This window comes from Bufo bufo, chromosome 3 (genome assembly GCF_905171765.1).
Source record: "Bufo bufo chromosome 3, aBufBuf1.1, whole genome shotgun sequence".
In the NCBI taxonomy this organism is placed as follows: Eukaryota; Metazoa; Chordata; class Amphibia; order Anura; family Bufonidae; genus Bufo; species Bufo bufo.
Genome location: NC_053391.1, coordinates 384,563,494 through 384,575,794, shown reverse-complemented (window position 1 = coordinate 384,575,794; position 12,301 = coordinate 384,563,494). Strand labels below are relative to the sequence as shown.

The 12,301-nt window shown below is 40.5% G+C and overlaps 1 protein-coding gene across 1 annotated transcript in view; it reads right to left on the bottom strand.

The window, feature by feature from the left end:
• Window positions 1–12,061, bottom strand: part of NHS (NHS actin remodeling regulator) — a 199,631-nt gene extending 187,570 nt beyond the window's left edge. The window contains exon 1 of the mRNA XM_040424744.1: window positions 11,287–12,061. Within this exon, the coding sequence (XP_040280678.1) occupies window positions 11,287–11,704 (418 nt within the window). The 5' untranslated portion in view covers window positions 11,705–12,061. The remainder of the gene's footprint in view (window positions 1–11,286) is intronic.
• Window positions 12,062–12,301: the final 240 nt, after the last annotated feature.

Below are 12,301 nucleotides of genomic sequence, written 5' to 3'. Positions count from 1 at the left end.
TGACAATAAATGGACTATTCATCCTTCTCAAGGCTTTGATCTCGGCAGAACAGGCACATTACAGGAAACTGCTCAGCAGTGAAGGAGTTAAGGGAATTTCACAGCTTTTCTCCAAGCAGATTAAGACAAACAAAGGACACCTCCTAATGAAGGGCTGACATGTGCCAGGACTGTACTTTAGTTTACATTATTGTTACTCTTTTAACGCCTTCATTGTCCTTTAGATGACCCTGACCCATAGACATGCAATATTTATTTATCTGCAGATCATTGGCAGGTCCAACTTATTTCAGTACCATCAGAATACCAGCAGATCCATTTCTCATGTCTATAGCCAGCTTTAAAGTAAACATACACTTTAAATGGTCTTTGAGTTTTGGCAAAACTTTTGATGTCATAGAGACATGAAAGGTTTCAATCTGTGGGGTTCTGAATGCTGAGACCTCCACCGATCACTAGATCGAGGAGAGAGAAGCACGTGCATATCGCACTCTCTCCCCTTGAGGGTGAGAGGGTGGAACTGAGATGGGTCAATAGGCTTTCTATTGAGTCTGTCTACATTCGTTCTCCTTCAGAGAGGAGGGAGAGCTCGATATGCCTGCACATCTCTCTACTTGTTTTAGCCATCAGTGGAGGTTTCAACACTCGGATCTCCAGAGATCAAAAGTTTTGATATGTCTTCATGATTTATCATAAGTGTTCAAAATATTTTTCGACCCTCATCAGGCTAGTTGGCTGAACCTGTGCATGTGTTCTGAACAGGGAGAGGGAGGAAAAACATTGCCAGACTCCTTTGGTAATGGCTTATCAAAAGGATCAGACATGTTAAAATCCAACAGCCTAATCCTTATCTCTAGAGATGAGTGAAGTTTTTAAAAAATTAGATTCAGACACTTCGCCGAATTTCTCCAAGAAGTTTGCTTCGTTCAGAATTAATTCATCACAAAGTGCGTTAAATCAGCTATATCCCGGGCTGCAGATAAACTGCAAGTAGAGTGTATCTCGGTGTACATTACTGTGCATTGCAGCTAAATGCATAGCTAGTCCTTTCTGGTAGTGAAACAGTTACTGTTACAGGCAGGTCTCATATAGAACAAGACAGGTTATTCGCCCCAATTTGAGAATCAAGGCCTAATGGAATTGTTTATGTATTAAACAAGGTAGGCACCCCAATAACAGTACAATAAGGTTATTCACCCCAATTTGAGAATCAAGGCCTAATGGAATTGTTTTTCTATTAATCACTGTGGACACCATTCAATTAGATAGCTCTGTGCCCTACTCTGCAATTGATTCAAACTATCAAGGACCACTATATACATAAACCCACCCTTACACATATAATTGCATACTACTACCATGTGTAGTAAAAATGAACATTATATAGCAGTATGGAAAAACATAAAAAGCATAAAAAGTTCACATCATCACATTGCTTTCTAGAAATAGCCAAGTTTGAGATGATTACTAATAATTACAAAATGGCGATTTATGTACAGAGTAACAATTCTCTCAACTCTGCCTCAATTTCCTTCCTTTCTTGTTCCACATTGCTGGCACTTCTATTGTTCTGCTGGCTTCTGTTTCCCACACCAACTGTGAGAAGCTGACCTTCTGTCGTCATCTACTGTAAGGTTGCTGCAGAGGTTGGGTGCAAGGGACACAAAAGGCATTGTAATAGTCAAAGAAAAGTACAAACTGCTGTGACCAAGAAGAATTCTCAACACTATGGGAGCACCAAATGGAAACTGAGCAGTAGTAAGACAACCTACTGCTGGACCAAAAGGTTGACCGACAATGTAGCATTTCAGAGTCAGGCTGTACAGTTAATTATATGGAAATCTAGTTAGTATATACTTAATAAGTATCAACCAAAGATTAAATATTGTATTAAAGCTCCCTATAGATGTAAGAATCTTCTATATGATCCAACACTAATCAACCAACATCTGATGACCTTCATGTCTACAATAGTAACTTATGAAGCAGTGGTTGGTAATGATAATTCCCTAGGAACATAACGAACCTACTGACTGTTGATTTAGCAATCATACCATATTACGATTAATCTTTTCTTTTTAATATGACACTTTGCAAACAGTAACTGATAAGAAAATTATTTCATTACGTCAACATTTTTAGGTTTTTAGCAGGGGTCATTTCAAGGGGCTCCGCAGGGTACGGGGTCCCCATTTTCGTTATCAATGTGGTCCCAGTGGTAGGGTATAACTGGAATACCCCTTTAGCTAACATGGCGTATTACCAGATTGGTAATACATTCTATAGGGTCATAATGTGAAACATATAAGGCTAGAACTACACAGCGACATGTGTTGAGTGACATCACATCTAATGATCATCAACATGCTGTAACTGCAATGCAGCAATTGCAGAAGATCCAAAAAGGTTAGATTTTTATCCACAAGCTGCACACAGATTATGTGACTGTGACTTACATGTGATTTTTCTGGGAATTGACTGTTTTTACAGCCAACTCACTGCTCTAAAACAGCAAGTTGCAAACCAGTCACACAAAGATTTGATACTTTCTGTCACGCAACACAAGTCGTCCTGTAACCCCAGCCTTAAAATATGAGCCCCTTTCACTTGCTGCTAATAGAGGCCCTTCCTGACTGGATGGATTTTCACAACCACACAATCTTATGGGATACTAATAAATAAACTGTATGTGGATGAGTACTCACAAAGCACCTGTCATCTCTCTAGCCTTCAGTACTGGCCACACCCCTTATTGCACTGAAGCCCTCATTTGCATAAAGAATAAAAGCCTTTTGGGGGGGGGAACGTCACTCACAACTGATTTTCACAAGACAGGATCAACCCTACCAGACCGTATGGCTGATTTACAGGATTGATCCTGTGGATGGATGCTTTTTAAATCAGACCGTGGAACATGGAAAATAAAAATTTACAAATGTAACTTCATATGTAAGTCATTGTCAACAAAACACAAAAAAAAACTTGTGGGTACTGTAAATGAGTAGCAATACGCTGTAACTTTATGAAAAAACTTCTTATTAAACAAGTATTCATAATGCTTTCACATCTACTCAATCTGACTCAATAGAAGGGAACATAGGCCTTGATCTACTGTTCTTATCACAATAGGACTTCCACCATTGTGCCCCACACAGAGACATTGTGCAGAGGTAGCTCTATACCACCAGGCAGAATATGCAGCACACACATCACATATCTGTTGAAGTGGCCGCATACTACAATCTGTGCATAATGACCATTGTGGACACACTGTTAATTCTGTTAATGGAAATGTCACTGATAAAATGTCCCCTAATGAAATGTTATCACTTCAAAAATCTTGCATTACTCTGGACAGCCTTGCCCTAGGTCACAGAAAGTCAACATTGAGGTCTCGAACAAATGGCTTGTACTCACAGCTTTACACTTGAGGCCCTTTCACACCGGCAGCTTATTGGACCGTTTATCAGGATCAAATTATCGTTCCCAATAATTGCCCTGTGTAAGGGTGCTGCCAATCACCCAATGAACGAACCAACACTTGATTATCGGGTGATCGCATCTTTCCTGTGGCACATTAAGGTAATCACAATAGCAATCACTTGCTCCCGTGCAAAGGAGATGATTTCTGCATACAAATGCTCAACAATAGGCAATTATTGGGAATAAACTGTTCATTCCCTATAATTGCCTATTCAGTTGGGCCATGTAAAAAGACCTTCACAATTGAAGACTAGCGGTAGATATTACTACTTTTATAAAACATGTTTTGTGCAATTGCGAAAAATGTAAAAAGATTATGGATTATTTTTTTCCATTCAGGAAAGGAACATCTTGTTCTGAATGTGCAGTACAGTTAATAGATACAGGGTTGTTGAGGATTTTGATAATGTAATAGTGGAATGATTGTGTCCTCAGTGACCATCTAACTCTCTCAGAACTGCCTAGAATGGAAGACCTTGAGGTATTGGCTACACTCTCTTCAATGGCTCATATTCAGACAGATTCAAATTGAAGTTATGTGGGATACCATCTCTAGGAACAAAGAATCGTACTTTACTACACAGGTTGTTACTACCATAAGCATGGCTTCACTGAACACTTGAGTCTGCCCAGCTTATTTCACTCCTGTAGATCAGGGGTCACCATCTCATCCCAGGGATCAGGCCGTCAGCACTATGAATGAACACCAGATGAACAGACTTAGCTGGAGGTGTGACCCTGGTCACAACAGACTATGGGTTTAGTACACTGTACAGAACTAGTTTACTTCTGCTTTTATATGAAATGGCTATTTTGTTTTACATTCTTATGAAGACATTCTTTATACTGAATATAAGATGGTGTACAATTAACAGCATACAAAAGCATACATGTGAGTTGGAAAATGTAGTTATTTATGCATTGATATACAGATAGATAGATTGAGAGAGAGAGACAGACAAAGAAGGAAAGAAATAAATAAGAAAAAGAGAAGAGAAAGATAGATGGATAAATTGACAAAAGATATATAGAAGATAGATAGATAGATAGATCGATATGAGATAGATAATAGATAGATAGATAGATAGATAGATATGGGATAGATAGATAGATAGATAGATATGGGATAGATAGATAGATAGATAGATAGATAGATCGATATGAGATAGATAGATAGATAGATAGATAGATAGATAGAAGATAGATAATAGATAGATAGATAGATAGATAGATAGATATGAGATAGATAGATAGATAGATAGATAGATAGATAGATATGAGATAGATAGATAGATAGATAGATAGATAGATAGATAGATAGATAGATAGATAGATATGGGATAGATGATAGAGATGAGATAAATAGATAGATAGATAGATAGATAGATAGATAGATAGATAGATAGATAGATAGATAGATAGATATGAGATAGACAGATAGATAACAGATAGATAGATAGATAGATAGATAGATAGATAGATAGATAGATAGATAGATATGGGATAGATGATTGTATTGGAGTACAATTCTTTCTTTCTAAATTGCAGTATGTCTGATGCCACAGGGACACAAGTATTCCTGTTTGTATAAGAGGTGATGAGGGCATGGTATCTGTTTTGGCCTCAGGCAGAACAATGGTCTGGCACACCCCCTGTCCTTGAAGTTCGGTATATGGTATTGCTCAGGAATGTTAGTAGAAGACATTAGAGGTATATCGCAGAAGTGAATTCAGGCATGCCCATTCTTATTCTGCTGTATGAGGGGTTTCAGCCCAAATATATCCAATCTACACCATTAACCACAATTAATTGCAGGAAGAAAGCGTTCTTTTAGTAAATTACCGTGATTCCATTTTCACATCCACGACACTGACTGAATGAAACAGCTCGTATTTTTCTCATCATACTCACATTCCTGAAAGTGCTACATGTCAAGTAGATGTGTTTAATAAGAGCTGAACCTCCTACGTGCATATTAATTCGATCTCTAAGAATACAGTCCAACTGCCAATACAAATCATGGCCATACATATTAGATTAATGCAAGGCGAATCTGCCGATTTCACCAGCACCAGTTGATCCTCTAGTCAAGTGTGTCTAGACTTCATACAAATACTCCATTGTAAATAGGCAATGACTATAGTCACTATGTTGGATGTCATTGTAGCCTGAAAATGAATGCCAAAGAAAACATATTAGTTTTCAAACACATTTAGGTTTAATTTAGACAAGTACTAGAAGGGTGTGAGTAACAATCTTAAGCCACAGTGTATCTATATAGCCAAATAATTAGTACACATCCCTACCATACAGGTCAAAATCAGATACCCCTGGTTCATATCCCCTGGTCAAACCTATAGAGGTCAATTCATAACCATATCTTCCAAGAATGGAAAGCTCTTACCCATTTCTTGGTTGGCAGTCAGATGACCCTTAAAGTCATGGACCAGTCCAGGAAGTGCTGAAGAGCAAGAAAAATTTAACTTTCTCTGTTAAGCCCACCTGAAAAAATGTGGAAACAGCAGACCTACCACCCTGATAAAGGTGACCCCTCCCAGGGTTACCCTACTTTATTGCCCTATTCCGACCTAGTCTTGCCTCCCCATGTACATTCAGAGAAGAATTACAATTGCTAAGAAAGAAGAAACACTGCATGATTACAGTTTTTGAAAATATCAGCACCTGACCATCTTTAATGCCAAGATGATCAGCCTTTCAAACCATTGAATTAAGGAATCTTCGATATATGCCACCTGATAGATATGACATGGCAGCACATGCCCCTTAGGACAGTCCCATGTCCCTTAGGACAGTATTAAGAATGGTCCCATAGCTATAGCTGGTGCTAATTTAGTAGAGGCCTGTGCTTTCAGCAGTTTTGTATTATAATGTTATTATCCGAATCACTCTCTTCACAAGTAGAAGCAATTCTGAAGATTACCTTGTCTGCATGTAGAATTTGAATTTCCTCCTGGTGCCCAGCACAGTGATTATGTAAGGGATAAGTATTCTTAATAGTCTGGGTTGTTTTAAGACATATTATATTTATTGCAATGCGTTGAATGATGGAGTCACTGTAGCAAGCCTTTGGGGAGCTGAGAGTACTCGATGGCTCCGGCAGGTTAGACATAGGTAGGCCAGTTACAGCTACCAGCGTGGAAGCGCTGATGTGTCGTGATGTTGTGTTACCCATATGGGCTGGTATTGGTATTTAGAGGACGATAGGAATTGTTTCCCACCAGGTTATAACTGCTGTCTGTCCCTGGGCAAGCTGAGTTTGGGGGTCCTACAGCTGAGTGGAGCTGTGATCAACTAGAGCAGGTAGAGACCCTTGTGAGAGACTATATTGTGACCAAGAGATTGTGGCCTGCTGAGAGCAAGCCTGCTCGAGAGATATCTGTCACGAGAATTTGTGCCACTTATAGCGTGATTGAAGTCTGCCTGGACAGGAAATGTTAATGTTACCACTTCTGTGTATCCTTCCTCCGTCTAGTACCACTACCTGGTTAGTGACAGTGATAGCCTACACTGGAAGTGCTGTTTATGGCAGCCTGGACAGTGGACTGTTGAGTATGTCATTCACTGGTGTAAACGGTGTCTGAATGGCGATTATTGGGATCGGTCCTGCTAACAATAATAATTTAGTAAGCAATTTCTGATAAAGACATTTTCTAATATGATGTATAATATTGCTCCAAGTTAGCTAGACGTTAGTATTATTACAGCTCACATACCGCACGTGAATGTGCACACCGCTGACCACAGCCCTACATCAATTCAGATTCCTAAACTTTTAGACAAGTGAAACCCAATTCCGCATCTTTTCAGGCACCATTCTATAGAGGTTTTTCGACCTCATTTGAAACAGATTATGTTCCTGCATCGGGGCACAAAGCTGTTATTTCTTACAACACCTGAAGTGCCAATGAAATGTTCATGAAACCTGAAAAGCTATCCTGCCTTCTAATTATGAAAGTAACCCACTTACAAGAGACACAAAATATACAAATTTTTCCATCCAGAGTGACGCAGTAAACATTTCGGAAGGAATTCTGGAGAAGTCATTTTCTTTTTAGCGGTGGACTCCACCCTAGTGAAAATGCTTTAACAAGGTATTTGTTTCTTTGAACCAATGTATTTGAAATAAATCAAAGCTGCCTGAGAATGCTCCGTCTCTGGGGCTCAGGCTGTTGATGCAGCTGGGAACAATAGACCAATATCTTATTTTTGGAAAGAGACTGATGTTGAAAAAAACTGGACTTGGACAGTGAAAAAAGAAATGTCCCACATTCTGAGAGGAAAGAGAAACAGATTAGGGTGTGAACGGAAAAAAGATGTCCTATGACCCAATTCAACGATGTCATCACTTACTTCAAAGTGGTACACTACGCCTTAAATCACATTGGCACAATGTTCAACCAAGTCAATGCCCCAGATAAGGGATGGCCAACCTGCGGCTCCCCAGCTGTTGCAAAACTATAACTCCCAGCATGCCCAGACTGCCTACAGCTTTTAGCCTAGAGCAAGGCATGGTGGGAGTTGTAGTTTTACAACAGCTGGAGAGTCGGAGGTTGGCCATCCATGCCCCAGATGTACGATATGTCTTTACAGTTGCATGTCTGCCATTGACTTCTTTTCATAAGAACATATACCATGGTATATAGAGGTTTTATTGCATTGAAAAACAAGTCAACTATGTATTTTAATAACGATATGCTAATACCAGCCACACCTAAGCCAAAAGGTCAAGTCTATGGGTATAAGTTTCTAGTGATATACGCTGAACATGGTGATCAGACATAGCTTGAAGTCTTATCAAACAACCAATGTTGTATTATGACACTTCCATTGATTTTCTTGGGACAGATGCATGCATTGGTTTATTGTCATTGAAGGCGTCAACTTGGTTGTGAAATCTTTACATGGAGCAACTCATTTCGCATCGGATACAATAACCATTGTTGCAAAGTATGCCATGTTTTGCTTGGCAAAATCAGGTCTACTTTTCAGACTGCTAAATACATCTATGAGCCACACCTATGTATCAGGAATATTCTTCAAGGAGAACGGCACAAGACTATTAATACATACCAACCAACCAATCAGATTGTAGCTTTTTACGTTAAACTAAGGAGAGCAGCCATATGACTGGTTGTTACAAATCAGTGCTGGGTTTCTAATTTCTCCAAGTAGGGTACATAGACAAAAAAAGGGGCAAGGTCAATCAAATTTTGGTTTTCCAATTACATCAAATATGGCCTCATGGGTCCCATGGAGTTTGTGGTCTAGAAGGTACATTTCATATATAATGCTTTGACACACTGTAACAAATGACATCAATCACAACAACATACCTTAAAGCGCTAGAGATAATTTTAATCAATTTTACAACCAGACTTTGGAGTAAAGACAGGTCTCAGATAGGAGGCACTAAAGGCTTGGAAGCTCTCCAGCCAACCTGTCATGGCCTCTTGAGCCTTAGATGTGACTGCCCTGGCTGATTATCAGCTAAGAGTAATATTATATAAAGCACAAGTGCACATGTCATGCACATGGCTGCTGGGAGATGTGTCTGTGGCCACTGCCCTCGCTATGAACACTGCAGTGAAAAATCCCCTCCTCCACTCCATTTTTATAAGCAGCCTTATATTTCATTGCATAGCAGAACATCTTGTCACATCTCCTACACTATGTGTTTGCAACATTTTCAAGGTCATGTTCAAATAATCTCAAGATGTCTTTCCTTTTCCTTCCACCCAGACATGAATTATTGTAAAGCTAATACACCATTCCTCCTTCTTGGAGGCTGGAGATGCTACAGTTACATGTCTGGAGCATCTTCAAGGGCTTGACTGCAGTGTCAGACATGCACAATATACATTTCATAGGCATACATTAGCCCATCATGGCATAGGTGGTCCCATCTTCTGCCAACCTAAAAAATATAGTTGTACAAATGTGATCAAGCAGAAATTCCTCCAAGGATCAGCTTCATATGTTCTATACTTGTGAGAACACCACAATGTTGTATTATCAGAGCACTGCTTTTAATATCAAAATTGCCATGATTGCCGTGCCTTCTGATTGGCTACCCAGAGCCTATCATCGTGTAAACCATACCCTCTTCCTTCCTGTTGCTTAGGAGCATGAATGATCATTCAGCGTTGCCACCTCAATGTTGCTGAGATTTCAGTCCTCAGCATCTGCCCAGTGATTCCGCAAAATCTGAAGCCTCCAGAAGGTTTCTTATGTAAGTCACACACCGCTGACATCACCTCTGCCTCGCCATGACTGAAGACGCTCCAGTAAAGTTATAATGACAGTCAACTATCAGTGACAGTCCTTACTGTGATAACCACCAAAAAAGAGAAAAAAAAAGGGCAGGTCTCAGGATTGCATTTGTCATCTGTGACAGGGAAGGTTAATGTGAATCTACAGCTGCATATTGCACGCCGCTCTATACAGTATATAGCTCCTTGTCCTTTATCCATAGGATTTCCTTAGTCAATACACATGGCGCTTACAATGAAATGGCTAAAAACCATCTGCCCTTTAAAAATGGTCTCATATAAAACACGTCCACCAGTTCTGCCTCTGAACCCAGCAACTGATGCCTATGGCGGCCAGGGGATGGACCAAGCTGGGACTACTTATCTCAGCAGACAGATGAAAAGATATTGCAGATGGATACGGCAGCTGAAGCAAGGACAGCACCAGTGCACTCCTAGATACGACTAGGGAAATCCATGACACCCAGTCACGCAAAGGACGGGTATTAATGGTATAATCCCTGTATGCACATGCTGGCAGTGCAGTCCTTAACAGGACAAGATAGCCATGTATTAAGGTGTAGGACTGCCTATATAATACATTTAATGTATGCATCATATGAAATGCGCTATGCTATATCTATCTATCTATACATCTATCTATCTATCCATCCTATTATATATGTATCTATCTATTATCTATCTATCTATCTATCTATCTATTATCTATCTATCTATCCTATTATATATGTATCTATCCTATTATCTATCTATTATCTTTTATCTATCTATCTATCTAGCTATCCATCTATCTATCTATCTATCATCTATCTATCTATCTATCTATCTATCTATCATCTATCTATCTATCTATCTATCATCTATCTATCTATCTATCTATTATCTATCTATTATCTTTTATCTATCTATCTATCTAGCTATCCATCTAGCTCATATCTATCTATGTATCTATCTATCTATCTATCTATCTAGCTCATATCTATCATCTATCCTATCTATCTATCTAAAATGTAGATTCTAAATGTCATAGTTTTAGACAAGAGGCCTATACATGCAAATGTCTGTAAAGCGCTGCAGAATGAAGTAGCGCTATATGAGTGCATTCAATAAATAATTGTACATCTTGTAATAGTACGTTGTGCATTCTCCTTCCAGGACACTTTATTTTGCTTTTTCTAGCAAGGTGACAGAGGAGGAAGAAGTCCCCTTGTCTTTGCTCATCACATTCAGCAGCTGCTGCCTCCTTTTGCCGCTACAGCAGCAATGCAGATTTCCCTCCCTTCTCTAGTAGCATCTGAGGTGATAATGAAACATTTGGGGACATAACGTAAGATAAGCAATGAGGAGACGAGTGGCTTTGTAACAATTCACCTTTTTGTCCTTTTTTTTTATTTGCTTTTGTTTTAGCCCCTTAAAGGGCCTGTACCAATCAGCAATTCGTATCCCTGAGCACAGGGCAAGGCAGATGCTAAATACAAAATGCAGCAAATTCTGTTCAAGATCGGGTACTCACGCACTGTCTCCTGCTTTGGATCCAAGCTGCTGACAACCTGCTGGACAGTACCAATTTTCCCTTGCAGCGCTCGCACCCGCCGCGCGGTAACCTGAATATCTGCCTCGAGCTCGTGGAAGATAGAGCAGGCATGCCGCGCTACATCCGAGAGTTGGCGTAAAATCCGTGACATTGCAACATTGCTGATAGCGCACAAATCCAGAGTGGCCACTTCTTTTTCCTTTCCATCTGTGGACAGAGGATCTCTCTCATCCGAGGGCACCTGTGCGGAGCCTACTGCCAATTCTTCCCTGGCACTACCCCGGGCTTGCTTCTGCCTTTGCTCTTCCCCCTGATCCCGGCAACAGCTCGCCTCTACCTGGGTGACAGCGTGCCTAAACAGCCACTGGGGCTCAACAATCCGCTTGGCAAAGGGCATTGCAGATCGCCCTTCACGTTATCCGACAATAAATCCCTTGCTCTCCAATTCTAAGAAAACAACATAAAAAAGACCACGGAAGAGGATCAAGCTCTGTGAGAAAAGCGAGAAATGCTGTAGCAATCCACAAACCAGTGTGCCACTCCTGTACGGGTCCAATGTTTGTTACATACACAGCTCTCTCTTTAATCCCTGGCAGTCCCCAATTGCTGGTAGCTGGTGATGATCACAGCCATGGTTTGCACGCCATGTGTGACAATGTGTGAAGTATGGCAGTGGTGCACTGCTTCCCTGGATCCTCGCTCCTCTCTGATCATCCAGCTCCTTTTTGGATGTCTCTTCTCTGCCTCTCGCTCTGCTCTCACCATGCCAGAGTCAGGCAGACTGAAAACCTGGAGGCAGGAATTCACAGGGATGTTTGAATGGGGAGGAGGAATTAGAAAGAGACAGGGAGGGGGGAGGAGGTGCTGAGGATGCAAGGGGAGGAATCAGACTGCTTCCCACAAGACACTGCCTCCCTCTGCCACATGGAGTCACTGGAGGGCATGCTGCAGCAAAGCGCCTGCTTTCTGCTACCCGAGGCCATGGATTCTACTT